This window comes from Bombus fervidus, chromosome 8, assembly GCF_041682495.2.
Source record: "Bombus fervidus isolate BK054 chromosome 8, iyBomFerv1, whole genome shotgun sequence".
Taxonomy (NCBI): domain Eukaryota; kingdom Metazoa; phylum Arthropoda; class Insecta; order Hymenoptera; family Apidae; genus Bombus; species Bombus fervidus.
The window spans coordinates 8,181,661-8,208,782 of record NC_091524.1 but is presented as its reverse complement, the minus strand read 5'-3'; the positions used below and the strand labels follow the sequence as shown (position 1 = coordinate 8,208,782).

Sequence of the window (27,122 nt, the reverse complement as noted above, 5' to 3'; positions counted from 1 at the left end):
TTAGCGCAACACCTGATTTTGTTGTTGTCTGAATTTGAATTAGAACATATGAGTTCCTCCGTTTATTAGAATAAATTAATAAATTTACAGCCAAACAGAGAAGAAAAATGAAACTGTCTCGATGTCTTGTGTAATGATCGAGAAACGAGGAATATCCCTTCGACGAAATATTTCGAAACAAAACAACGATTTCAAAAAAATATCGAAATTTTGGTTAAAATCTTCTTAGTGCGTCGGACTTTTCTATTTACTTTTTGATACCACGAAAACCTCTCGATCCTATTTTCTCTTTCGATTCTCCTAACGCTTTCTCTAAATTAGGTCAACGCGTATAGGAACACAATGCACCGACGCTCATTAACATCGTTCCGCAGCGTTCACCGCCGAAATTACTTTCACGAATGACTGTAAAACTCACTTGATCGAGCGTTCTGAAACAAAACACGTTAATTCGCCAGACATGCACGCAATTAGCATATTTTAGCGGTAAACTGTATCGCCTGATAATATCCAATGTTGCCGAAGACGTTGCTCGGAGTGTTTACGCGCGCAAATGAGAGCGAGTACGATTCGTTCTGTCCCTCTCTATCTCGTTCTTCGTTTAGTCTTTTTCTCGGCCTTGATCGCCTCGCCGCGGAGCAAGGACCGTGCAGAAAAAGGAAAGGAGTATATATACCAGGGAGAAGCGGCGAGGATGAAGTGAAATCTGACTTCCCCTCTGTTCCGTCCAGATACACGCGTGTGCCTGGCTAAACGACGCGAGACACGGCTGTACGAATCGTTCGTTTCGATTGGAAACCGAGATCGAAAAACCTGCTTATGATTAGTCCCATCGAGGATGCTAATCCTTTAAGAGCCCGTTAAATTTTAAGAAGAACAAAACACCTACCTATTTGACTATCTTTTATGTTTAAATTTATTTATACGTAATGTCTATAAAGTTACATAAAGAACTAACTTTGTTAAAAAAAAAAACTCTCCTATTTTGTATTTCTGATAGGAAATTAGATATCTAAACTTTAGCTATATAACTTTATGAAAATGTAACTTGCAGAGGTAATTCTTAGTTATACGTAATCGTTTTAGAATAGCGTTAAAGAATATCTGAAGAAATTCAGCGGACAATGGAACACTTTGTAATATGTCTCCGATAAAAAAAGAAGTAATAAATAGTAGATGAAAGACGGTTTAACTTCTTGAATCTTATCCAATATGCAACAAGTAAGATTATGAAGTTGCATATAGATTGAAAAGGATTGCTGTTGCACAAGTACAATTGCATATGACGCTTCGAATTACCATTCATTGGAAGATTAAAATTCTGTTAAAGTAGTATCCATTCGCACGGTCACATAACGAAATGCGATAAAATTCTATGAATGTGGATAATGAAGATGATATATTACAAGATACGTATTCTATGCGAAAGACGCAATCTCACGTGCCTGATAAAAGCTTCTATATTATGACACGGTGTTTGTTAACGATTGCTCTTCTATCTTTTGCCTTTTTCAAGATAGAACCGTCAAATCAGGGGAATTGTTTACACGTACATAAGATATCGTTTAAGGCTGAATGCATACGAGCGACATTTTACCGCGCGATCCCGCTGCGACCATATGCCTGTCTTTATTGTTCTTAATAGGAAAACAAAGACACGACATATGGCCGTAGCGGCATCGCGCGATAAAATGTCGCTCGTGTGCATTCGACCTAATAGCACAACTATGTTATCTACTAACGTTTTTCATACTGTCGATACAATGAGTGCAAAATGAAAAGAAATACGTTGAGAAAGATGTCGCAAAAAATTCAATTACACCAACGACCATGTCCGAAAAAATTATTGATACAATCCTGTTCGCCAGACGATCTTGCGCTTTGAAAAAAATTGTGTAACTGTACGGAACGTGTTTTTACGACAGACACGATCAAATCAACGTTGCAGTAAAATAACTGACTTCGACTTCACGCTTCGGTTCACACCGCGCAACCATGTAGTAAATTATTATTACAAGGTGTAACATACGCTTTCGAGCAAAGGTAAGAAAGTAATTTACGCGACACATGAACGTTGGCCACGTGCCAACTCAATTACAGTTAAAAGTATGAAAAAAGAACTTCGACCATCGTTTCGACGCTCTTTTCCCGTTTGATTTATCATGAAACGAGTTTTCAATGCGTCCTCGAACCGAGAACGTTCCGCTTCAACCAGAATATGGCTTAAATTTCGCGCCCTCTATTACGACAGCTACTTTCTCTGTTTGCAGATATTTCCGCGAGGAAATCTCTCTAACGTTAAAAATAAAGATATTCTATATGGTGAAAGCTTTGCAAACTAGCAGATGGCGCTATTAAGGAAGAAAACGCTGATACCGATCGATCCAAAATCATCGAGTCCCTTTTATGGAAAGTCAAACGTCACCGATTGCGGAAGGTGAGACGACAGGTAAGAATGAAACAGCACGAAGAAACGTGACGGTGCATCAGGAAGATGGGAAATCATTAACCTTGCTTACTCGAGCCAACGGGTCGTGGAATTTGTATGCGTCATAGGATACGCGGGCATCTTCAGCGACGCTTAAAGAGACGCGAGAATTATAATGCATTGCCACACGTTCATCTTGCGGACGCAGTGACAATGCATATGTCTTAGGCTACCGAAGATAATGGATCTACTGCGTCGGACCACACGACTCGACGCATAGCTGACGACTAAGATCAAAAACACTTCGGAATAACGAATTAGAAAATTCCATCAATTCGCGTCATAAACAAAAAAATTCCTCCCTATTTCTGCGTCACGTTATTACAATTACACGGATTACACAATTAATCGTTCGTGTTAATTTTCCAGTTGATACATCAAAGTTGAAAGTATTGACAAAGGATTGGCCGATTATTTTGTGTATTATTATGTACAATTACACAAGATTCGTTTCATATTAATCTACGTATCAACATAAGAATTTTACTTAATGTAACTATTCATACGTCTACATTGAATCACCTTGTAACAAAACGTACGTACGACGATATAAATCCACGTGGTATACGGTGCTATAACTATAGCATGTCCTAAATCATTGAACCATTCAAGGTCATCCATTAAATCATCTTACAAACAACTTTCCCTCTTTTCGTCTTCAAATAGGTCTTTATCCAATCCTTGAATGATCACCAAACTTCGAACACGCTATACTCACCGCTATCAGCCGGCATAAAGAAAAAAGAAATATCTCACCTTCCGTAAACTTCTTGGTAATGCCGAAACCAGCGATAGGTCGTCGCCATCCCCTCCAATTATTACACAACGACTCCGGCTCGCTGCTCCAGCTGCACAGAGAATCCTCTTCGAAACGGTCAGAATCGTCGAAGGAGTAACGATCGGTCTCCTCCCATTCGATTATCTGAGGAGCACTCGATTGACCGGCGACATTATCCACGGCCACGGATACGGCGGAAGCGGCAGCCGGCTCTGTTCCTCGAGCACCGCTACCAGATCCGCCGCCACCCCCGTTACCGCTGTTGCTGCTACCATTTCCAGCACCCCCTCCTCCGCCGCTTCCACTGCCTCCACCGCCACCGCCGCTACCACCCACCGCCACGGGAGACCGAGCCAGATTGCCTGCCAGTTTTAATTGTCGTACGAATCGGCACGCGCGACACTACGAGCCACTGCGCCCCCGAACGACCACCGTGTTCCGACGACGGCCCCACCGCGATCACGAAGCGACGACACCGCCGCCGTCTCTTACGAGCCGAGCCACCGTTCGACGTGCAAACCCTTCAACCCTGTGCCCCACGCGGATCGCCGCCTGCGGGAGAATAGTTATCTAGAGTTATTTAGAGGGTTCACGTATGTTTCTTTTGTTTGGGATATCAAGGATCGTATGTGTTGTTTTTCATTCATCTAGGTTCGAATTCTGTTTTATTTTGACGCCTTATAGACGAATGATTTTTGCATTTATAAGTAGGTAATTATACCAGCCAACTCGGTTTGATTTGGTTTTATAAGTAGGTAATTACAGTAGCGAATTCGAACTTTGGATCTTTAGACCTGAATGGTTTAACTGGCTGAACTATTCAGTAATTGTCTACCTGTGCTTAATAGCGAATGAATAGCTCTATTTGTATTTATACAATGACCACTATTCCCCCTTACAGTTAGACAATTTGCTTCTCTATTTGATAATACATATAAATATCTCTTATGATTATGTAAGCACATGTTTGAATAAGACAATTTTTTAAACATTACCATTTCTCAAATTCATTCGTTCGACCTTACTAAATACATTTATTGCAATGAGAATTAACAAACAAAGTAACATAGCATTATTCAAATCTCCCCCTTTTGATTTTTGAATACAACGATATTCATCAACCTCGATATTAAAAGCAATAGTCTTTTTCCACATTGTCCAATATATGGAAACCAAAAAAAAAAAGAAAAAAAAATAATAAACAACACATACAATGCCTTATTATCAATAAAAAATAATAAAATGAGAACTGTAAAACTACGTCACACATGCAACAGGAATAATGAACATTCAATTTGGATGGGACATAAAGAAGAGAATCTTGTGTACATATAGAAAAAAAATTTTGTTTAAGAAGAATCAGACAATATCTCGCGGATGATGCTTTTAGCTTATATGTTCGCCAGGCTTTTCATGACTGGACACCTATGAAATTTGTTAATTGAACTCTAATTTGTCCGGCATGGTAGGGTAATTGGTAAATCCGGGCGTACGCCCCTAACCACCGTTTTACCACCGCCAACACGGAGTCCGATACTTCCCTTCTATTAGCCCTCTCTGCCATCACCGACAGCTATAACAGCAACAGTCGCTACTTTTAATTGTTCCACCAATCGGTGTACAAGCAACATTGTAATACTTCGTACCCCACATAGTAATACATACTTACTAATGGACGTTTATTGTTTCAAAAGAATTTAATTATTTTGCTCTATTTTATACTAACTTGATATTTAACGTCATAAATAAAAATTGATATTTAAAAATGGAGAAATATTTAACATTGTAATAATTAAATAATTTTTACATTAATATATTTAAATAATCGTTATCTCTTATTACTCTTGTTCAATTTCCAATCGTTTAGATAAAGAAAACGATCGACGTCGTTCGAAACATCGCTTAATATGCTAACGGTAATGAGATTAGTTGGTTAAAAAAAATCGATCACATTTTCAAATACTTTTGATCTTTGTCGCTGTCATGTTTTGTCCGTGATGCCGAAGAAGAAGGTCACCTTTCACTTTCCAATTCTGTTATTCGGTTTTGCTTATTTTCCGTAAATAAATTTAAACCGGAGTCTAGCACACCGCCGGAAGTTAACCCCCTTGACATTCGAATTAAATCGGATATTTAGTATGAATAATTGAATATGTCTCCCGAACCGTGTTTTCCGCGAGTAAGGTGCAACACCGACTGTAGCGCGTCGATCATGTAAACGCGTAAATAATCACCGAAGCACTGCGCGGAAAAAAACTTTTCTCATGATAGACACTCTTGTCTGTGCACGTGTATTAGAGCGACAATACTATAACACAAATATTACACTCGTGATATTGGAATCACACAGATCGATTAAATCTGACTATTATTCGAAATTAACAAGTCCTCACCTAAACATGAGAAACATTTAAAGAGACATCGAATATACGTTACTGTGGTTATTCGAAAACATTAAATTGCTTAAAACGCTAAGTGAAACAGAAACAGCTGATTTACGTCACTTCGATGTTTGAAGAAGCGTATTGATTTTTCGTATATTAAAGTATCATTTTCATATTTTGGATAATTTCGCGCCAGTCCTAAATGCGAATGAAAAAAAAAAACAAGGGAAAAGAAAGAAACATTAGAACGTCGATACATATGTATGTATATAGTCTACCGTAAACAATTAAGAAAGAAGAAATGTCCGATTTGTCAGCAAAGAATGTATAGCCTGTGGCGAATGTCAAACGAGCGGCCGTAAGATTAAGGTTAGAAAGGATTAGGTTAGGTTGAGCTCACGTATAGAAGAAAGGGCAAAAAAAATTCGAAAGAGGGACACAAACGTATCAGTGACGCGACAGACGGAGGCATAAGGACCTTGGCGGGTCGACAGACCCACGTCAAGAACGTGCGACGACCCCGACCCCGCATAGAGGAGCAATCCCTCTCCTTTCATACATCTACTAGCCCGTATGTCTCACTGTTCCACCTTTCACACCTTTTGTACACATGGATTTCTAACCCTTTTCCTGCTTACCTCACCCTCTCTAACAAGTTTAACGTTCGGTCACTGGTGCACTTCACACCCCTCTTTCCTTCTTCTACTACTACTACTACTATTCCTACTACTACTAGCCCCACCGAACGAACAGTACGGTACCAGAACAAAATGAGGAATAGTACATAAACATGTATATAAATATGTATATATATGTACATATATGTATATATATGTATATATATACTTTATGTATAGACACATACACACATAAAACAGTGCACTCGACAACAGAGTAGGACAGCTGAGCCACCACTGCCCCACCAGTTTTATGTAAGAGACATCTTGCACCGTGTCCGCGGTACCTTCCGCGAAGGTTAAACCCGACACGGGCACACGAATAATCGCAGTAATTTACGTTAGAATTACGCACTACACCACTGCACTAGACCAAAACTTCAGCTAGGCTACCCCATCGACGACAACAACAAATATGGCGAGCGAACCTCCTCCTGCGCCTCACTGCAACGACTGCCGACTATCCGCTAGGTGGCGATCAAAACGCCGCCCCAACGACCCCTACCCGTCTCACAGCTTCGGCCATACTCGGACTATCTCGGATTTTGCTCCGATTATTTCGCGGCATTTTCAAATACGAAATATATACCTCGTTGTGAACATATTTTTAAGCGTGTATACATGGAGAATCGAATTAAATTATGTGAAAGAAGTTATGTATGGTGTCACTTTATATTATTGACTATTGCGATCATGCTATTGAATAATGTAGTTATTATGGTTATCAATAGAAATGTTTACAATGTATCTAACTGTTATAATCGTAATAATGTTATTATAATATAATGTCTTGTATCAAATAAAGTTTATGTTCTTTATTTATGTTCTTTTTATGTATTTTTTCTTCCTTTATCTCCTATATATTTTCGTCAAATTTGTAATCATTGCTATCGAATTGAATACGAATTTACATAGTCAAACCAGGTGAAGCATATCTAATCTTAGATTATCCGAAGTATCTAGTGACATTTTTATCCAATCATAATTCTTGAATTGTACAGGAAATTTCGCGGGCTTTTATATACTGTTTATGATTTTAATGTATGTGAGTATTTATGATCTCTGGTAATTATATTTGAACAATTACATATTCTGACAAGCAAAGTGTGCGATAATATATGATATTTAAGTCATTACTTGTCATTGTATTACATCCCTCTGAAGCATATGATTTAATAACATTATTTGTTATATCAAAGGTGGTATATGAAATAAGGTTGAGATAATTTAAAGATAATTTAAGTGAAATAAGGTTCAGATAATTTAAAATAAAAGCATTTAATACACAAAATGTCATCGAATAAAAGCCACGAATCAAAAAAAAATCCAAATGATACAATGAAAATTTTAATTGCAACCGATATTCATCTAGGCTTCGAATATAACAAGAAAAGAGGTTGGTTTTTATAACTTATTATCTCTATTACTGAAATAAAGTACAATTCATGATATAATATTCATATTTAATATTCACTAATTAATGTAAGGGCAAGAAACAGAAGATAGTATCACAACGTTTGAAGAAATTCTTCAGTATGGAATAAAATATAACGTGGACTTTATACTTCTTGGTGGAGATTTATTTCATGATGCCAAGCCATCGCAGACTGTAATGATAAAATGTATGGAACTATTAAGGAAATACTGTTTAGGAAATAGGTAAATAAAAGTTATTCTGACATATTTTTTACATGTATTAATCAAAATATTATTTCTTAGGGAAATTAAAATTCAATTCTTAAGTGATCCAGAAATTGTATTTCGTCATTGTGCCTATAAAGTTGTGAACTATGAAGATCCAAATATAAATATTAGTATGCCAGTATTTTCTATTCATGGAAATCATGATGATCCAAGTAAGATATATAATATTTATCCCAAATACAATTATAACATTCTTTCAACTTATTTCTTATTGTCAATAAAATAATAGGCTTTGGAGCTGTTGGATCAATGGATTTATTATCAGTATCTGGTTTAGTAAATTATTTTGGGAAATCGACAGACCTTACTAAATTAACCATTGCTCCTATAGTTATAAAAAAGGGTGAAACTCATGTTGCACTGTATGGGTTAAGTTATATGAATGATCAAAGATTATCTCGACTATTAAAGGATTTTAAAGTAAAATTATAAGGAAATTTATTTATTTGATATACCTGTTTTTTATATATTTGTATTAACAAGTATACATTTTTTATAGCTTGATATGTTACGTCCAATGGAACTTCAGGATTGTTTCAATATATTTGTTATACATCAGAATCGCTCACCATGGAGTGAGCATGGATATGTTCCACAAGGCAAATTACCAGAGTTTATTAATCTTGTTATATGGGGTCATGAACATGAATGTCGTATTACTCCAGAACATATCCCTGAAACTACATACTATGTTTCACAACCAGGTATATAATAAATTTTTTATATTGCTCAAATTATAATGCAAACATTACGTACAAAGGTTCTATATATCTATATACCCAACATTGAGATTACAGGAAGTTCTATTGCTACCTCCCTATGTGAAGGTGAAGCAAAACCCAAACACATTGGTATTTTAAATGTGAATAAAATGGATTTTAAATTACAAAGTATAAAACTACAGACTGTTAGACCATTTATTTTTGACAATCTAATTATTCAAGATAAAGATATACCAATACAAAATAATGAGTCACGCTCTGCATCAGTATACAATTTTGTTGATAATTACATAGAAAATGAACTTATACCCAAAGCCAGCATACAGCTGTCTGGTCATCCCAAACAACCTATTTTGCCTTTGTTGCGTCTAAGAATATTTTACAGTTCTGAGGATGAAATCTTCGATCAAAATAAGTAAAATTCAATTTTATTTATATTTTTTAATTAATTTAACACAGGGATAAACATATTTAATATGAAATATGTTTCAGATTGGTACAAAAATATTGTGATGAGGTTGCTAATCCCATGGATATGATTGTATTTCGCAAAAAAAGAGTTGTTAGTAAAAACGCAAAGACAAATTTGACAGACTTTGGTGACGAATTCGAAGAAATGGCACAAATTCTCTGTTACGAGGCAAATAAGGGTCTAATATAATTATGGTTATATTAATTAATATTTTTTAAATATAAAGAGCTCTTTTTTTGTTAGGATGAGAAAGATTGGAACAAAACTGTACAAGGAGGTATAAAGAAACACTTCAGTTTAGAAGAAAATAGAGATAAATTAACGGTATTAACCGTTAATGGTTTAAACGAAGCATTAAATCGATTTGTTGATGCAGGAGATATAGACGCTTTTAAAGATATTGTGAATCATCAAATAAAGAAAACTATTGCACATTTGGAAACTTGTGAGGTTGATACTGTTGAAAGTATTTGTAATGAAATTAAGAATTTTAGAAATAACCGAATGCAGGAAGAGGAAGAAGAAACCATTGAGGTATATTTAAATTAGGAAAATTACTGTGATAATATTAACTTATTGCTAAAATTTAAACTTATGTAGCTTACAGTTGTGAATACAATAAATTTATTATTTTGTAGATACGAAAATTTTTTAATAATGCAAAAGGTAGGACACAGAAAGGTTTTGAAATTAATACAAATAAAGATATTGATATAAGTGATGAAGATGAAGACAGAAATACAATGCCTACAACTAAAGGAGGTAGAGGACGCGGACATGGACGTGGACGTGGTAAAGCTAGTACGAAAACTAGTACAATTTCAACTACACATCTGTCTGCAAAGAAGCTAGGAAAGAAGATGGTAAATTATGAAGATTTTGTTAAACTAATAATTTTATATATTATAATTATTTATTATATTTTTTATACATCATTAATAATTATCGTATATTTCTTGTCGTTAGGATCAAAATATTCGAGAAAATTATATGAAATTATTAGATACAACTAAGAAAAATAAACCTAAAGAAATCGTTATAGACGATTCTGATTGAAATATAAATTATTAAAACTGATTCTTGAAAAAGATTGTATTTTATTTTATATTAAAATAAATTATTGTTTATATTTATTAGACGTTTACGATAATTACTTACCCTTGAAAATAGTTTTATATTTCTATTTTATTATTGTGATTTACATTTCGATTTTCGATACTATCGAAACTTGACTCGCTCACTACACACCGGAAGTTGCTTTCCTTTAGACTTCCAACGTTGCTCGTGTTAGACAAGCGAATTTTAGTAAGTGCAATTGAAAGGTATTTTTCCCCAAAAACTTGTGGCTCTTCAAAAAATAACATCTTAAATATATCAAGTAAACATATTTGAATAAATTGTGCTTAAATTATTTTCTTATTATTCATTTAACGTTAAGATTGTAGTGGCTGAATTTTAATTCATGAGGTTCTTGTATACTTGTTCTGAATCTCTGTCAAGATATAACCTTATAAAATCTAAATTGTGTAAATTAAACAATTTTAAGATCTTAAATGATTACATTTTGGAATATTGTAATATTGTAACAGAATATATTTATAAAGAGATATAATATTTTGTATAGAAATGCCGCCAAAAAGAGGAAAAGCACAAAAGGAAGAGGTCCAAGTATCTCTTGGACCACAACTCCGTGAAGGTGAAGTTGTTTTCGGCGTTGCTCACATTTTTGCGAGCTTTAACGATACTTTCGTTCATGTAACCGATCTTTCTGGAAGGTATGTTTAATGAAAAATTTTTAAACTTATTAAATAATTGGATGTTTCGTATATAAAAATTAATACATTTTTCTATAGGGAAACTATTGCGAGAGTTACTGGTGGAATGAAAGTTAAAGCAGATCGTGATGAGGCTTCTCCATATGCTGCTATGCTTGCTGCTCAGGTAAAAGATGTTGTATAGGTGTATCTCAAATGTATCCACATTCAGGCAGCTCCTAGATGGTATTGTTTAATCGTAGGAGCGTTCATGTGTGTGGGAAATTAAATTTCTTTCTTTGTATGGAAGTGTGCTTGCATAGATCACTTCTTTACCTGGGAGGATACATTTCATACAAAAACATATGTGTAATTATATGTAATAAATAATAAATTTCACCATTATGAAACTAAAAAATACTTTTGTTTTTAATAGGATGTAGCAGAGAAATGTAAATCCCTTGGGATTACAGCACTTCACATTAAATTGAGAGCAACTGGAGGTAACAAAACAAAAACCCCTGGTCCAGGTGCACAATCTGCCTTGCGTGCACTTGCACGTTCTAGTATGAAAATTGGCAGAATTGAGGATGTCACACCAATTCCATCTGATTCTACACGTAGAAAGGGTGGTCGTCGCGGAAGAAGGTTATAAATTATGTTTCTATGTGTGGTTGATTGACTTTCAAAAATAAAAATTTAAAAAATTTGCTGTGTTATGTTCTTATATTCTTATCCATACACATGGTAGTAAAATTTTATGTAATACACAAACTATCTAATATTAATTAGTATCGAATGCAATGCTTGTATACTACTCTTTTAATACATTTTTGTATAAATTTGTAATGTAAGGAATCCTGTATTAAAATCGTACATCCTGAATTTTTTTAACTTCCATGTTAAAAAAAGATTATATTTATTAGTAACCACTCATTATAAAATAAATATAAATTAACATTTAAATAATAAGTGATACATATAGAATATGTGCAGCCTAAGTTAATCATTGAAGTTTAATATTTATGACAGTAATAAGCATTAAGCACTTCCAACAATATTGCCTACAGTAAGATAAAGTTTAACTTTGAGATCTAATTTTTGAGGCGCTTTATGTTCCAATGTAGTAATAGTATTCACATATCTGTACTGCATAACAAAGCCAATTACAATTGGTTGACCATCACTCTCTTGTATATTTTCATGTGGAGTTACATGTAATTTTATTACAGCTTTATTACCTTTTCGCCAAATCACAAACCTTTAATAAAAAAAATATTAGATTTTAAGATATAGTAAAACATAATCCTAAATAAAATATTGAAAAATAAAAGTAATATTATATATACTTAGGGTCATCTTGAAAATTATGCGTATCACCGGTATCGTCGTATTCAGCAGCATCGTCTCTACGAGGCAAAATAAGAGGACTGTGAGGAAGTACTAAATCTGCATTTGCAGTAATTTTGATAGGTTTTGTTTCCTCTGCTACAGGCACTTGTCGTACAATAGAAGGTAATAAATTTGGGGATTCAGATCCCTAAAATTATAGCAATATTAGAAACAGCATCATTTAGGAAATAGCAGGCCTACATGACCCTTTACCTGTTGTGTATTATCTTGTTTAACTTCCTCCTTTTCATCCCCAACTGTTAAAATAGGTGTCATTGGTGTATCCAAAGATAATAGTACTACCTGAGTTTGATGTTGAGTTGGATTGCAAAACTTTAAGAGCAATTCACTTGATTTACCGGGACGGAGAGGTTCGCAAGTAACGATCCTCACTTCCGGAACGTGATAACTACAACATAAATACATATTAATATCAAAAGGAGAATAATTTATAAAATATAAACTTACAATGCAGCAAGTTGAATCTTAAACTTTGCAGAATGTGAACAAAAATCCGGTTTACAAAGATTATGTTCGCAAATTCGACATCGTTGCGATCTTCTAACTAGCAATTGTCTATGCTGCGGACGCAATTCATTTACATTTTCTGTTTGTACATCTGGTTGTTGCAATCGCTGTTCCAATGTAGTAACTATATTCAAAAATTTCGCTTTTTAATTTTTGAATTAAAGGATTTCATTTTGATGACTCTGATACAAGTAAATGCTTACTCTTAGTTATTTCGACTGGTTTTGTAAAAATATCTGTTGGCAATTCCTCGACTTCTATACTGGCAATAGCTGGAGGTGGTTGGTCAGTTGATTCAGTAGCAGGTTTTGTAGGATGTCCTATACGTTTACGAACCATAGCAGATGTTATTCTGAACATAGCCTAAAATGAAAATAAAGATAAAGCATATATATTCTTTAAATCAGAACATGCCTCCTAAAATAAGTAATTTTTTGAACCCATTACAATTTGCATATAAGGATGTTTTGGTCGAAATTTCTTTTTTTCAGATTGTTGTTTTTCTATAGAAGCCAGTATTTTATGATAATCAATCAAAGTATTAATCCGGTTCATATGAGGATTTTCTTGTTCAGGCCAACCTCCAGTAGCTGGTTAAGACAACGTAAAATTATTGTTTTATTATTAAAAAAACATTTTAATATTGCAAGACAATAATATAATAAGTATTTTGAATAAACATACCCACAGACTGATCTGGAATACCAGCATCTCTGGAAGTCCATCGACATAGTGAACAGGATAGATAATAAACTTTCTTTGGTGTTGTTTTAATATCTTTGGAATCTTCACCTTCAACAGGTACTACTCTTAAAGGTGCATGTCCAGCTCTCGTGGATAATGTTTGAAAGCAGCATGGACATTTGAAACAATTTGAACATCTGTCAACATATTCATAAAATACTACAAGGTGCAATTGATTGTATATTTAGAGACGTACATTTTCCTAAAACTTACTTATTCTTTTTAAGGCGAACTTCCGATGATGGCAAATTTTCCATACAATTAGGACAATAATGTGAATCAACCTATTAACAAAAATAAAAATTTAATACTCAAACTGAAGACAATTTTATAAGAAGTGATCAGATTATATTCATAATGCATAATTAGATAATATTTAAATAGAATTTAAAAGATATATGTGTATACCTCTTGACAGACACAATATCCGCAACGAATCTTCGAGCAATGTCTACAAAAGTAAATCTTTGAAATCGGTTTTAGAGAGCCACAGTTACATACATAACGCACATAGTCGGGTTGATTTAAATACGACATGATTGATTGTAGATTTTGATCTTATTTAGAAAAAGAGAACGACGGTTCTACTTGTCATAAATGACACATCCTTCAACCTACATTTTATCTTTACTTCGAACCATCTTTAATCGTATGTATAGTGCAGCAAGCATAGCAAACTGCTAAGCTAAAATTAAAAAATCCCCATATCGAATGAAACTTTTAATAATTCTTATTCCTACAATATCCTATTCGTTTCTAAATTATGTTGTAATTTATAAATATTTTGTTTCTTGCTACCAATTAGTGCATTAAAATGTGTAATGCATTAACTAAAGTTTAGAACTGTTTAGCATAAAATAAACTAGTTCTAAAGCAACTAACAAGTAGCAGAAATTTCGTCTCTGCAAGTAGTAAAAATACAGTTTTGCACTTGCTGTTAATACCAAGATTAGTTTAATTGGTAATAACATTAAAATACATAAGAGTATACAAAGTAATGTGAATACTTCTGGTTATTGCCTAAAAAATAAAACTATTCTTCAAATAAGTCATTAATGCATATGAAGATATTTAACTTCTTTTTCTTTTGTATATCTAAACACAATTAATGATGCTTTCACAAAAATTATTACAAAATAATAAAATTCTAAATTTAAAGAGCAATTATACATTAAAGAGATATTTAAAAGAAGCAGTTGAACTTCCTCCAAATTATCAAGAAGCCAAATTTCAGCCACTTCCAGAACAGAAACCTGAAAGACTATCATTTCTAAGGGCTTTAATTACAGGAAAAGTTGATAATGATGTTTTCATATATCCTGAACAAATATCTCCTAGATATGAAGATTACTTTAACTGGATAAAACCAATCGAAAGTTATATATCACATTGTACCAATAAAAATGTGGGTAAAAACGAGATGTTGAACCACCTTAGAGAACTTAATGTGTTTCGGACACATATTGGAGAAAAATATTTTGGTTTAAGTTTATCAAAAACAGAATCATTGAAACTAATAGAGGTACTCAGTAATTTCCCTTGGCTGGGTACATATATGGTAAAGAATCATATTCTACCAACTGAAATAATTGATAAATATGGATCAAATAGTCAAAAACTTGAATATTATCCAAAAATTATGAGTGGTGACATAATTCCTACAATGTGTGTATATGAAGGTGACTATGGTACAAATGTTAATAATTTTAAAACTTATGCAGTGCAACATACAAAAGATTCATGGTTATTAAATGGTAAAAAATCATTTGTTGTGAATGGGATAAATTCAAATCTATTTTTAGTTTTTGCAAAACATATATCACATAATACAGGGGAAAACAAACCAGATTCATTCTCTTTATTCTTAGTTGAAAAAGATTTTGGAGATGTTTCTTGTACAAATGTATATGATACAATTGGTAGACACGAAACACCTACTTGTACAATTAGCTTTAACGATACAATAGTACCTAATAAAAATATTATAGGTACACCTGGTAATGCACTTGAGGTATTAATGGAATATTTGAAACCTGGACAACAAAGTATATCTGGTCAAGCAATTAGTATTTTACGAAACTTTTTAAATAAATTAATACCAGATATTATACACATGAAACACTTTGATAGAGATTTGTATAAATTTGATGTAGTAAAAAGAATTTTAGGTGAAATATCATTTTCCTTATATACTATGGAAAGTATGGCATATCTTACAACTGGAATGATAGATGACTATAAGAATATGAATGCTGATCTGGAGCAAGTTATTACTGAAACATATTGTGCAAATAGTTGTTTGAAATGTATTCAAATAGGATTACAATTAGTGGGTGCACGAAGTTATATGAATGATCAATCATATATAGAAGCATTTCATGATGCTATGGCCTTAACAACAATAGATATAAACAATTTGGATTCCAATACATATGTAGCAGCATCTATCTTACAATTTTTAGGACAAACAATGCATGACCATGTATATAAGAAAAGAAATAGTTTTCAATTTCCTGTTTATAATATGTTTGATAAGATATTTGATAAATACGTGGTAAAATTAAATGCTGACGAAAGCTTTCACCCAACATTTAAACATTCTGTTCGATATATGGAAGATGCTATAAACAGATTTATAAATGCTGTTTTAACATTATTTGAAGAGGAGGGGACAAACATTACAGAGCGATATACAGATATGCAGAGAATAACTAATATGTTAACTGAAATATATGGAATGTTTGCTAATCTGACACGTGCATCAAGATCATATTGCATTGGTGCTAGAAATGCAAATCTTGAGAAAGATTTGGCAATTAAAATGTCATTTGTATCACATATAAAAATATGTGCAATTGAATCACAAATAAACAGCACTCCATTATATAATGGTGATAAATTGTATTCAGATGCAATGGATCTTGTGTATGAGAAACGTAAATATTCGTTAGCACATCCTTTAACTAAGACATTCTAAGTATTTAATTGATATAGCTTTTGCAATTTTGTAATAATTTAATTTATTTTCAATGTATATTGTGAAAAATAATTTCTCAAATTTTAAATAGTAGATAAATAAAAAAACATTTTGATTAACGATTATGTATTTATATCTAAGTAGCAGTGTATAATAATTCTCCTTACATTACAATAAATTTAAAAGCAAAATAATGTCTCTTCTTCATGACTACCCTAACACAACATTTTAGAGAGGTATTTTCAATCAATCTTATATTATAGGAATTAGAATTTTATTTTTATACGCCATTACTACGAATTCTAATGTATACGCAAAAAGGTGGACGGTATTTTTCTACGAAAAAATGCAACTATAGTTCTAAAATTGGAAGTTCAAAATTCTATTAAATTTATTTTAATTATAGTATCACTATAATTTTTCTGCTTGAACAATAACATGTTCTTCCCTGTATAAATCCTTCGGAGTCCAACAACTTCTTACACAAGTATATATTAAAACAGTTCCGAATTCAATTTGAAAATTTTTTTCAACTCGTGGTTGAAGTGTTAATTTGGAAATCAATGTAGGCAAAATTTGAACTTCAAATGTCATTTCACCTCCGCAATGTCGGCATTTCCCAACGCATCCACTGATAGGATATAATAATAACGGCGCAGAGTTATCTCGGGAATACCTAAAATATAGAAGACCACAAAAGATTTAATCTCAATATAATACGTAATTAACATTTAAAATATTATTTATGTTTTTACCGTAAAAGTTGACCAGGATTCTTTTGTATTTGAGATATGAAATTATGAAACATTTCATCTCCATGCATTGGAGTGCCTTTTTCATATTTTTCTGAGTCTGTTTCTATAGTTTTACCTTCATCTATGTCTGCTCCAGCTTTTGACGACAAATCTGGATTTCTGTATTGGTATTCTAATAGTAAATCACGTACATGTTGTGGCACATCTAAACTGCAATCTTCTTCTTCTTCGACGGAAAGAAATATTTCAACAAATGATAATTTTGTATCTGTGTTTGATTCTACTTGAATAGGAAATGGAGTTACTTCTTGTAATAAACTAATTAGATCACATTGAGGCTGAATTGGAGTATCGATACAAACAACTTCGCTTTCTTCTCCATCAATTTCAGCAGATGCTTGAGGAGAATCTAATCTACCTACAGCACCTACTCCAACTGGAGATTCTATACTTGCTGGACTAAAATGAATTATATTTGTACAATGAATAGATAAATTTTTATAAACATCAAAGTTCTTTAGCAATTTTTGTTTTTTTTCATACATACATTTCATACATACCTATTTGCATTAGGATCATCAACATGTAATGCAGAAAATTCTTCTCTTATATTTTCATCTATTTCTTTTTGCAAGGAAAAATGAAAATCTGTTAGGTTATTTGGCAATAGATTATTTCCATTTTGTTCAGAATTGTCATTTAAGTTATCACCCCAATCATCTGCATCTGATAACCATGATGTTGTAGATGGTATTACTATGCTACTACTATCTAAAACATTTGGTTTCCATTCATCCTCTGATACTTGAACTCTCAAACAAGTCCAACTCTCATTTTGATTCCAACAATTTGGATTGATACATGTGAAAATATAAAGCGTTCGATGATATTTAGAGTTATCTAACGGAACATATAACTGAAGAGCCAGGAGCTGATACAGTCTGCACAATCTACATTGTGGTAATGACAGTATATTTTTTTCATAGCAGTTCTATAAATAAAAACAACATGTTTAATTTAATTTATAATAATAATATTAAATACAATGTATAGCTTAAGAATTAATTCGAAAGTAATTAATATTACATTATTTATCGATTTAAACCGCACAATAAATACACAACATTATTCAATTATAAAAAGAAAAAAAATTACTGAAGAGAGTTCGGACAGACTTGAAGAACTTAAATCTGATTTAAAAAAGGAAATCACTTACTGGAAATCCACCGATCTTATTTGTCATAAAATTAATATTTGGACGATGTTTATCAGTGACATATTCATCTTCGTATCCTAAGTACACTTTCGTCCGGTTATCACAAGCCATTAAGTTTGATTAAAATTATATTTCTTCATTGGAAGACTTCGTAATAGAATAGAGAATATTTTAATTCTCAATTTGCGGTTTTATTCAACAGTGGACAGCTGACATGTATCAGTATCGGTTCACGCGTGCGCTCTTAACATTATCCTACAGCTCTCTTATCGATTTTTGAATACTTTATGTACAAGTAAATATTACATAAAAAAAGACATATCTTAGTTACATAGTTTACATTTTAACAAGCCCAACATAATAACAGTATCACGAATTGTTTTAATTAAAGAGAACAAGTTAACCGATTGCTAGCATAATTGAAACAATATATTTAAAGAGCATCGAGCGTGTAATTTCTATTTGTAATTTGTAAATTACACTTTGGACTCGATAGCCATTGTAGCCAATAACAATTCTTTTATCTTGAAACAATAAAATCCCTAGAAATGTAGCTCTAACATCAGGTCAAATATACATTAAAATCTGTTGTGCGATAGAGTATATTTGGAAAAAATGGAAACAATACGAATATAATATTCCTTAACAAAATAAGTTGAACATGTATAATAAAAATGCAATGTTTACATTGAATGAGACTGCATTTGGATGTAATGAAATCCATGGATTACCATTATTCATGAAAATGTGGAATAAGTTTTTAGCAGAGAAAAAAAGGGAACAATTGTTACCAATGAAAAGCGTGCTTAAACTACCGAAACACCAGGATTGGTCGTAATCCGTGTTGTGCGTGACGTATTTAGACGTTGCACGTCTATACTTGAAAAACTAATAATAAACATATATATCGTGTATCTTGTTTCTCGAAATCGATAGTTTCTTGGAAAAAGCGTGGTTAAAGTTTTAACATAGAAATAAATAAATTAAAATTGAACAGCGAATACAGCAAATAAAAACTGTTGGTTGGGATGTCCGATCTTAGTGTGTGACGTCATGCGCAAAACAGTTCATGCCTCATTCCCTCCGTATATCTATCCAGCTGTCCGTGGTTTGGCAGTCCAGTGAACGATATTTTCTCAGGGTGATTACCACGTAGGTTTTATGTTAGTGGCCATTCCCACGAACGACAGGTGGAAATTCAAGTTGTTAAAATATCGATAGACGATCAAGTGCCAATCGGAAACCTGTTAAGTAAAACTGATTTTGAACAACCTATAACGGTATTATACGGGTAGGGTGGCCTTCGGACTGACAAAAGGTAAAGACGTACGCAGCAGAAACAACTAGCGTTTTCTCGTATAAGTGACGAAGTTGTACGAAGTAAACCGTCCTGTAGGATTTGGTTATTTCTTTTATCAGAGAAGCAGCGTTAACGTGAGCTGTCGACGGTATTGTAACGTTCTGGAATATTTATCCGTATCAACGATTTGGGAGCGACGAGCGCACTCGTGAGGGATGTCTACCCCTGCAAGAAGGAGACTAATGAGAGACTTTAAGAGGTATCGTAATTCTCAAGATTACTATGTCATCGTTTTCTGTGTCATGCAACGCCATTGCAAATCATATTTATATTTGTATTTTGCTTCCTCCGTAACCTTTCTATATGCTTTAGATCATTTTACATTTTTCTCAAGACTCCTCAGGTTACACGACGTTCGAACGTCATTGTGGCCCGCCTTAACAAGTTATTATTAGGAGTTTATAATCATTTATTACGTTTCATTTTCGCTCTTCGTCCTGATTTCTCTAAGATCGATGATCACTTAGAAAATCGTGTTTATTTCATATTCGAATGTTTAGAAAATTACGCACGATTCATGGTCTATGGTTTTATTCATATTGTCACATTTCCTATTGATTCTTATAAATATTCATCTGATTCGTGATAATTTCTTTTTGGAATTTTTATTGTTTATGAATCGATTGTTCGGTAAATAAAATAATACCCTAAAGAATAAATGACATTTTCTAATTGCATTCAAACAGTTTTTATGTGATTCTTGTTATTTATTTTTGTCATGAGCTGTTCTTTCTTTTATTTACTTCTCAATGCAACGAGGAATGCAGATATATATGTAAATGCTTGAAATCTTTTATTGTATATATATAGTATGTTATAAAGATTGTTTTATATAAAAGGCATTGGCATGACATTGAGACCTTTAAAAAATTTAAATTTGTATTGTTTATATTAAATAATTTCTTGAATAGAACTATTAAAAGTTCTAATAAAAATAACTTTTGCTTTAATGTTCTACAATTTTTATTCTTTAGCATACAAAACAATTATTTTTGTATCTATACATGTAGTCTTATATATTATATATGACTTAATATCTTTATGAATAGACTACAAGAAGACCCACCCACTGGAGTATCGGGAGCACCTACAGACAATAATATTATGATATGGAACGCAGTTATCTTTGGGTAAGAATATTCATATATATAAACATTTTTCAGAATAATTCAAATTTATGGTAACTTACAATAATATACATCTTTATAATTTATTATATTTTCAGACCTCATGATACTCCATTTGAAGATGGTACTTTTAAACTTACAATAGAATTTACAGAAGAATATCCAAACAAACCGCCCACAGTGAGATTTATTAGTAAGATGTTCCACCCTAATGTGTATGCTGATGGAGGCATATGTTTGGACATATTACAGAACCGTTGGAGCCCTACTTATGATGTATCTGCTATTCTAACATCTATACAGGTACTGAAAGGATTTAATGGCACAAAACAAGTTTGTGACTAATTTTATATGTATTTTATTTGTTCTCATCAATTGAAATGTTACTATAAAAACACATATTGCATGTTAAATTTCATATGATGCAATAACATAACAGTATGCATAAGGCAGTTGAAAAATAGGTATCTGTTTTGATAAGTAACCGGGAAATGTTTATGTTACGCGTTGGACCGTCCATACGCCGTCCTTCATGGTCTGACCATCAAAGGCTCACATACCGTAATTCTGACCCTCAATAAACCTAAGGAACCACCATAAACAGAATCTTTTGAATAGAACCTTCAATTCTGTAAGTACTTTCTGTTTATGGTTGGTACTTAAAATAGTCCTTGGGTTTATTAGTCGCTCTTAAAATCCATGTTAATGACTGAAGATAGGGGAAGAAAGCCTCCTACCAATGTGGCCTGTGGGTGACCTTGTTCATGGGAAAACCCAGCTTTTCCATTAGGCAATATTTGCTTTTCCCAATAGGTAACTACCCGCTTTCTCCGTGATTTCTAAGAGCGACTTACATCACGGAGAAAGCGGGTAGTTACCTATTGGGAAAAGCAAATATTGCCTAATGGAAAAGCTGGGTTTTCCCATGAACAAGGTCACCCACAGGCCACATTGGTAGGAGGCTTTCTTCCCCTATCTTCAGTCATTAACATGGATTTTAAGAGCGACTAATAAACCCAAGGATTGTTTTAAGTACCAACCATAAACAGAAAGTACTTACAGAATTGAAGGTTCTATTCAAAAGATTCTGTTTATGGTGGTTCCTTAGGTTTATTGAGGGTCAGAATTATGGTGCATGGGCCTTTATGGTCAGACCATGAAGGACGGCGTACGGACGGTCCCACGCGACGTAACAGTTAATTTAATCTTTTTTAAAAGTATATTTAATTTCTAATTCCATAATATAAAATTAAGTTTCAATACAAAAACTGCAAATATGTTTTGCATGACAGTTACTAAATTTTTGTTGAGATACTTCAAACAATCAGATGCTTACTGTATTATATTCATCATTAAAATAGATTGTTTTACCTTTTTTCTTTTATTATTTTATAGAGAATCTATCAATGCCTGCTAAAATTTCTTGTACTTAGATCCGTATTTTTTTTCTATCGATTTTCGTATAAAAACTTGAAAGATTCGTAAGTTTTTGTCTTAACAGCGGTTGCAATTCAGCAAAGTCTGATTCATTCAAGTTGAAAGTTATTTGCATTTAACGTTAGTGTAAAATTTATGCTTATAATTTGTTTAACATACCACAAGTGTACTTCTAATCACCAATACTAAGTAAGAATATCATCTACTTATAATTATAGCCATGCATCATTAAAAAGAAACTTTCGTGTAATGAGTATGACTTATGTGATTGCAGTCGCTGTTAAGTGACCCGAACCCGAATTCGCCTGCCAACTCAATGGCAGCACAACTGTACAAAGAGAATCGACGTGAATACGAGAAGCGAGTGAAGGCTTGTGTGGAGCAGAGTTTTACGGATTAGTCGCAGGCGTTATCACAATGCTGTTGCAGCATCACCCAACCATCTACAGTTATCAAATACTGTGGAGAATGTGCAGCCTTATCAAGAAGCTAACGCTATAAATTAGCATGTTTCTTCCTAAAGCTCTACTAATTAATACAATGTGTGCAACATTAGACCGAATTTTTACAATGTTGAATAATAAATTATTATAAAATTGTATATTTATTTATTTCGATATTTGATAACAAATCGATTATTTCGATATTTGATTGAAATTAGTGATATTAAAAAGAGTAGAAGGCAATTTGGCGGTTTTTGTCTCTGTAGTACTAAGCAAAGTCTTTCACAAGGATAGAACTATATCTCAATTAAATTGCAGTACTTCATATAGTACATAAATTCACTTATACATATATACACACATGTAAGTGTGTATATATTTATATATATACACATACACTATACATAATAAATACATAACTTTACTTTATAGTTTTATGATTTTCTTTAAATTTTTGTGCTGTTTATGTTTAGAATAAACTTATGTTATGTAATAACAAAGTCTATAAAATATTTGTTACAGTCCCTTTTGGATGAACCAAATCCAAATTCTCCAGCAAATTCATTAGCTGCACAATTATATCAAGAAAATAAGCGGGAATATGAGAAGAGAGTAGCTACTGTTGTTGAACAATCATGGTTGAATTTTCAAGAAAGTCACACAGAAGATATCCGCTGATATTAAGTATGATTCACTCAGTATTTTCATGAAGTTTATTTGATGCTCCTAATTTTAATTTTTTAGAAATTCATGACCAGAAATATTTTTTTTTTTTTTTTTCTATCAAAACAAGACATTAAATCCTCCACTGTTCTAAAGAATTCTTTTATGTATCCAAAAGTCAAAAGTGTCATCTAGTTTTATAAGATAGGAATAAAGATTATGATTATGTTTCAAACATTTAAAAAGTGCAGAACACTGGAGTGATATGGAAAAGTACTGTGCATTATGTGATGTTTATCTATAAATATAAATAAAATGTGTATCCCATTTTGCTCATCATAATTAGGGTTTAGGAGTCCACACAACAAAATTATAGAAATAAAAATATATAAGTTTATATACATGTATAATATATATATTATATTAATATATATATATATATTATACATATATAATTACCAGTTTTGTAAGATTAATTTACTTTGTAACTAATAGTTATACATAAATATAAGATCATCGTAAAATAATTTCAGAACAAATAAATTAAGTTACTAATATATCCTAAGAAAGATGGAAAATAACTTTTGTTTTAATTATTATTACAAATGTATAAATAATATAGTATAGAGTTAAAACCGGTAATTAATCTAAACGATAACTATTAATAATTACTTGTAATTTCCTAATAAAGTTGAAACATTATTCATAACAATATGTATTAGTCTCCTACCACCAATAGCAGAAGGGGAGAGGTAAAAAAGATCAAACAGTTACCATAATTAAAAATTATTAAATTTAATAAAAACATTAAAATTGTTTTTTATAAACACGTCCAATAAAAAATTTTTTTCTATAGTTATACAAAGCATGTAAATTGTTTTTACAAAACAACTTGCTTTGCTATATATTCGAGCTTCTACTCAGCTATGAAAAATTATAGCTTATTAAATATATTACATATTATGTATCAAAGAGAATTCATGCTTTAAAAACATCATATGTACATCAGGGAGAATTCATATGTACAAAGTAAATTATCGTCAGTAAAGAAAATGACATATAAAAGGATATTGTACATATAATTCTTGTCTAGAGATTCTATAATCTTCATTTATACATGTAAATTTTATAAATCATAGTAACCATAAGAATTTATGCTACTTATATGTATAAATATACATTTTGCAAATAATATAACAAAATTTTATAAGTGTAACTTAATACATAGTAAATTAATGGTAGTTAACAATAAAATTTTATGTATCATAATATGAATCGATTAAAAAAGATATTGATCTTAAGTTATTTTATTTATGACACAATTAATTTATATTACAAAAGTTACTTTCTGTCTTTTAATACTGCTATTGTAATTTGAACGTGAAATATATATTTTAGATATTTATCATTGATCTGTATGGTATTTATATACTATACATATATTGCTTAATGTGTGTAGAAGCCCACTAAGCTTTCCACTTTGAACAAATATGAAGCAATTTTAAAACATACTTTACAGCATTCAAAATTTCTATTTTACTCTAATTATTTACTGCTGTTACAGCATTTACAATAGCAAATATTGTACAAATATAATTTATCTGCTGCTGTAAGTAAGTAAACTATTGATAGACCCATTTCACTGGTTGCCACAAGTCGCTCTGTTTAATAAGATTTTAAAAAGCACTTAATATTACAAGGTATATCTTAAAAGCTGTCTTTAATTTGAATTAAGTCTTCCAATGTATTTATATTGTTCACTAACCTTCTCCTGCTACGATTTCTCTTCTTTTTCTTTATTATACCTTTCTAATTCTTTTAAAAATTGTGCTTTGGGTTTCATAACATTTGGCCTGTCCCCTCTACATTTTGGACAGAACCACTTGCCTTTGGGCTTGGTACTTAATGAAACACACGAAAAATGGAACCATTCTATAGGGCATAAATCATTGTCACATAATATCATTTCTCCGTATGATATTTGATCACACAGACAATATGTTGGTTCGTCTGGGTCAATTGCAAGATCATCTTCTAGTGGTGGTGGAGTATCTTCACGATGCTGATTTTGCTGATTACCTTGTCTAGATTTCCTTTTCTTCTTTTTGCCTGTATTAGTAGTAGTTGTCTTCTTTTGATTACCATTACTTGCATTTGACAAAGAATTAGAACGTGTTTCTGTCATCACAATCATGTCCATAGTATTGGAAGATTCAACCATTGTGTCTGTTCTTGTTCTCCTGGCTCTTTTTGGTTGTCTTTCTGTATTGTTTGCATTACCAGAAGAGTTAGAATTTATATTAGCATTTGTTTCACGAACTGATTCATTACTTTCTTGCTCCTTTCCGAAATCTGTATATAATTTAAAATACATGGAATATAAAAAATTATACTTGGTAAATATATTCTTTCAGAAAATAAACAAAATCAATGGAAGGAGAATCATACCAAGATTACGGTAATCTAAATCTAGCTGTCTAGATTTATTTTCAATGAGATCTTGAACTTGTTGAACTATTTGCAATTTCTCATCTCCTATTTCTTGTGCTGCAATTAATGCTTGTTGAACCCTTAAAAGTGCTCTTCTTTTAACTGCTAAATCTGTATCATTCTTTAATGCTTCTTGTTGTTGGTCTACCTCACGCAAATATGCTAGGTTGAATTAGAATATAATTATTATATAATAGTATAACATAAAATACATGTTTGAAAATAAAATTACTTTACACTATCTTGAATAATGTAGTATGGTAAAATATAAAATAATAGATCCATAATCAAATTCAATGTTTACTTTATACAGAAATGTAAATATTTTGTCATTCAGTTTTCTATTATTTCTATCACATTATCTTAAGTACATTCATATATTATACTTTATCTAAATGTTTACGAATGTTTCAAGTTATAAAAATGAAATCTTTGTAGTGAAAACGTATCCGCGTGTACGCTACAGAAATTTATTAAAAATTGTTATTTCTAATTACTTTGACAAGTGGCATCCAGTTCACGTAACCGGGATACATGTCTCTGTAAATCATTTGGCAAGTTTTCCACACAATCTAAATAATTCTCGATATACGTTGCAGAATATAATGCTTCGACAACAGCTTGATTTAACATCTTTGCTCTCTTACGAATTTCCCTCGGTAGTTAAAAGACATAAAAACAATCTATTTAATGACAAACTCTTAACTGTCACTATATTAGATTTTCGAACTTGTCGCACCATTTATACAGATATCTATTATCACTTAATTTATAATTACACCAATCAAGATCGATCAAATTGTACAGAACATAAGCAACTGTTACAAGACTCTTTTTTTGATACTCCATCTGTATTTATGACAAGGATCAAACATGGCTGCCGGTTTCTAAGTGAGTTTCACAAGTTTATATTTCAAAATACGACACAAAACCATCATACATTAATGCCAGCTATTTTACTCCAAAAAATTCCTATAAATATATTCCTCGATACACAACATCATGTGTGAT

The 27,122-nt window shown here is 32.1% G+C and overlaps 8 protein-coding genes and 1 long non-coding RNA gene across 17 annotated transcripts in view; 4 read left to right on the top strand and 5 right to left on the bottom strand.

Annotated features, from left to right (window-relative positions):
- The window catches only part of Dora (zinc finger SWIM domain-containing dorado), a gene marked incomplete at its 5' end in the record, with an annotated part of 106,562 nt that extends 102,894 nt beyond the window's left edge, over positions 1-3,668 (bottom strand). The window contains one exon of the mRNA XM_072008227.1: positions 3,245-3,668. Coding sequence (XP_071864328.1) covers positions 3,245-3,668 — 424 coding nt within the window. The remainder of the gene's footprint in view (positions 1-3,244) is intronic.
- Positions 1-11,688, top strand: part of Rps14 (ribosomal protein S14) — a 110,222-nt gene extending 98,534 nt beyond the window's left edge. Inside the window, exons 1-4 of one of the 4 annotated variants that reach the window (XM_072009278.1) lie at positions 10,412-10,547; positions 10,850-11,000; positions 11,079-11,166; positions 11,416-11,688. In XM_072009278.1, coding sequence (XP_071865379.1) covers positions 10,852-11,000; positions 11,079-11,166; positions 11,416-11,634 — 456 coding nt within the window. In that variant the 5' untranslated portion in view covers positions 10,412-10,547; positions 10,850-10,851 and the 3' untranslated portion in view covers positions 11,635-11,688. Of the gene's footprint in view, positions 1-10,411; positions 10,548-10,578; positions 10,604-10,849; positions 11,001-11,078; positions 11,167-11,415 lie in introns of those variants that run through there. The other 3 variants (XM_072009279.1, XM_072009280.1, XM_072009282.1) reach the window with 3 other exon arrangements.
- On the bottom strand, positions 3,679-6,881 carry LOC139990213 (uncharacterized). Its single transcript, XR_011800512.1, has 2 exons — positions 6,516-6,881; positions 3,679-3,818 (listed from the first exon to the last, which is right to left on the bottom strand). It is a non-coding gene; the product is annotated as an uncharacterized lncRNA (long non-coding RNA).
- Positions 7,345-10,342, top strand: Mre11 (double strand break repair nuclease mre11). Of its 2 annotated transcripts, none has more exons than XM_072009159.1 (10): positions 7,345-7,723; positions 7,815-7,986; positions 8,047-8,183; positions 8,261-8,451; positions 8,531-8,735; positions 8,829-9,168; positions 9,246-9,393; positions 9,469-9,759; positions 9,864-10,088; positions 10,192-10,342. In XM_072009159.1, exons 1-10 carry the CDS (start codon positions 7,618-7,620, stop codon positions 10,279-10,281), a joined length of 1,905 nt encoding a protein of 634 aa, XP_071865260.1. In that variant the 5' UTR covers positions 7,345-7,617; the 3' UTR covers positions 10,282-10,342. The 2 variants fall into 2 exon arrangements, with proteins under 2 accessions (XP_071865260.1, XP_071865259.1); XM_072009158.1 differs by having other exon boundaries at positions 7,346-7,723; positions 9,246-9,403; positions 9,479-9,759.
- Dctn4-p62 (dynactin subunit 4) lies at positions 11,687-14,305 on the bottom strand. 2 transcript variants are annotated; one of them, XM_072009217.1, is made up of 9 exons: positions 14,052-14,305; positions 13,857-13,927; positions 13,584-13,780; positions 13,347-13,489; positions 13,103-13,262; positions 12,840-13,023; positions 12,573-12,780; positions 12,329-12,519; positions 11,687-12,240 (listed from the first exon to the last, which is right to left on the bottom strand). In XM_072009217.1, the coding sequence occupies exons 1-9, from the start codon at positions 14,178-14,180 to the stop codon at positions 12,021-12,023; spliced, it is 1,503 nt and encodes a 500-aa protein (XP_071865318.1). In that variant the 5' UTR covers positions 14,181-14,305; the 3' UTR covers positions 11,687-12,020. The 2 variants fall into 2 exon arrangements, with proteins under 2 accessions (XP_071865318.1, XP_071865319.1); XM_072009218.1 differs by having other exon boundaries at positions 12,585-12,780.
- Positions 14,306-14,445: 140 nt separating this feature from the next.
- LOC139990170 (complex I assembly factor ACAD9, mitochondrial) lies at positions 14,446-17,025 on the top strand. Its single transcript, XM_072009160.1, has one exon. The coding sequence runs from the start codon at positions 14,752-14,754 to the stop codon at positions 16,618-16,620; it is 1,869 nt and encodes a 622-aa protein (XP_071865261.1). The 5' UTR covers positions 14,446-14,751; the 3' UTR covers positions 16,621-17,025.
- On the bottom strand, positions 16,730-19,039 carry Trus (programmed cell death 2 like trus). Its single transcript, XM_072009236.1, has 4 exons — positions 18,592-19,039; positions 17,936-18,366; positions 17,376-17,834; positions 16,730-17,296 (listed from the first exon to the last, which is right to left on the bottom strand). The coding sequence occupies exons 1-4, from the start codon at positions 18,700-18,702 to the stop codon at positions 17,032-17,034; spliced, it is 1,266 nt and encodes a 421-aa protein (XP_071865337.1). The 5' UTR covers positions 18,703-19,039; the 3' UTR covers positions 16,730-17,031.
- A 374-nt stretch (positions 19,040-19,413) lies between these two features.
- Positions 19,414-24,333, top strand: Ubc6 (ubiquitin conjugating enzyme 6). 3 transcript variants are annotated; one of them, XM_072009276.1, is made up of 5 exons: positions 19,414-19,909; positions 20,011-20,150; positions 21,001-21,081; positions 21,177-21,381; positions 23,481-24,333. In XM_072009276.1, the coding sequence occupies exons 2-5, from the start codon at positions 20,107-20,109 to the stop codon at positions 23,634-23,636; spliced, it is 486 nt and encodes a 161-aa protein (XP_071865377.1). In that variant the 5' UTR covers positions 19,414-19,909; positions 20,011-20,106; the 3' UTR covers positions 23,637-24,333. The 3 variants fall into 3 exon arrangements, with proteins under 3 accessions (XP_071865377.1, XP_071865376.1, XP_071865378.1); XM_072009275.1 differs by having other exon boundaries at positions 19,988-20,150; XM_072009277.1 differs by lacking the exon at positions 23,481-24,333 and adding an exon at positions 22,790-23,458 and having other exon boundaries at positions 19,422-20,150.
- Positions 24,334-24,912: 579 nt separating this feature from the next.
- LOC139990192 (inhibitor of growth protein 1) lies at positions 24,913-27,112 on the bottom strand. Of its 2 annotated transcripts, XM_072009255.1 has the most exons (4): positions 26,609-27,112; positions 26,070-26,273; positions 25,387-25,973; positions 24,913-25,282 (listed from the first exon to the last, which is right to left on the bottom strand). In XM_072009255.1, the coding sequence occupies exons 1-3, from the start codon at positions 26,742-26,744 to the stop codon at positions 25,396-25,398; spliced, it is 918 nt and encodes a 305-aa protein (XP_071865356.1). In that variant the 5' UTR covers positions 26,745-27,112; the 3' UTR covers positions 24,913-25,282; positions 25,387-25,395. The 2 variants fall into 2 exon arrangements, with proteins under 2 accessions (XP_071865356.1, XP_071865355.1); XM_072009254.1 differs by having other exon boundaries at positions 24,913-25,973; positions 26,609-27,110.
- Positions 27,113-27,122: the final 10 nt, after the last annotated feature.

Coding starts and splice junctions, on each gene's coding strand:
- Mre11 (XM_072009159.1), top strand. CDS start 7,618: ATGTCATCGAATAAAAGCCACGAATCAAAAAAAAATCCAAATGATACA. Junction 9,394..9,468: donor CACAAATTCTCTGTTACGAG/GCAAATAAGGGT, acceptor TTTTTTTGTTAG/GATGAGAAAGATTGGAACAA. Junction 10,089..10,191: donor AGAAGCTAGGAAAGAAGATG/GTAAATTATGAA, acceptor TCTTGTCGTTAG/GATCAAAATATTCGAGAAAA.
- Dctn4-p62 (XM_072009217.1), bottom strand. CDS start 14,180: ATGTCGTATTTAAATCAACCCGACTATGTGCGTTATGTATGTAACTGT. Junction 13,024..13,102: donor ACCAGTCGAAATAACTAAGA/GTAAGCATTTAC, acceptor TTTTGAATATAG/TTACTACATTGGAACAGCGA. Junction 12,520..12,572: donor CACAACAGGTAAAGGGTCAT/GTAGGCCTGCTA, acceptor CTATAATTTTAG/GGATCTGAATCCCCAAATTT.
- LOC139990170 (XM_072009160.1), top strand. CDS start 14,752: ATGATGCTTTCACAAAAATTATTACAAAATAATAAAATTCTAAATTTA.
- Trus (XM_072009236.1), bottom strand. CDS start 18,702: ATGGCTTGTGATAACCGGACGAAAGTGTACTTAGGATACGAAGATGAA. Junction 18,367..18,591: donor ATAAGATCGGTGGATTTCCA/GTAAGTGATTTC, acceptor TTTTATTTATAG/AACTGCTATGAAAAAAATAT. Junction 17,297..17,375: donor AATCCTGGTCAACTTTTACG/GTAAAAACATAA, acceptor TCTATATTTTAG/GTATTCCCGAGATAACTCTG.
- Ubc6 (XM_072009276.1), top strand. CDS start 20,107: ATGTCTACCCCTGCAAGAAGGAGACTAATGAGAGACTTTAAGAG. Junction 20,151..21,000: donor CTAATGAGAGACTTTAAGAG/GTATCGTAATTC, acceptor CTTTATGAATAG/ACTACAAGAAGACCCACCCA. Junction 21,382..23,480: donor CTATTCTAACATCTATACAG/GTACTGAAAGGA, acceptor TATTTGTTACAG/TCCCTTTTGGATGAACCAAA.
- LOC139990192 (XM_072009255.1), bottom strand. CDS start 26,744: ATGTTAAATCAAGCTGTTGTCGAAGCATTATATTCTGCAACGTATATC. Junction 26,274..26,608: donor ACTGGATGCCACTTGTCAAA/GTAATTAGAAAT, acceptor AATTCAACCTAG/CATATTTGCGTGAGGTAGAC. Junction 25,974..26,069: donor TTTAGATTACCGTAATCTTG/GTATGATTCTCC, acceptor AATTATATACAG/ATTTCGGAAAGGAGCAAGAA.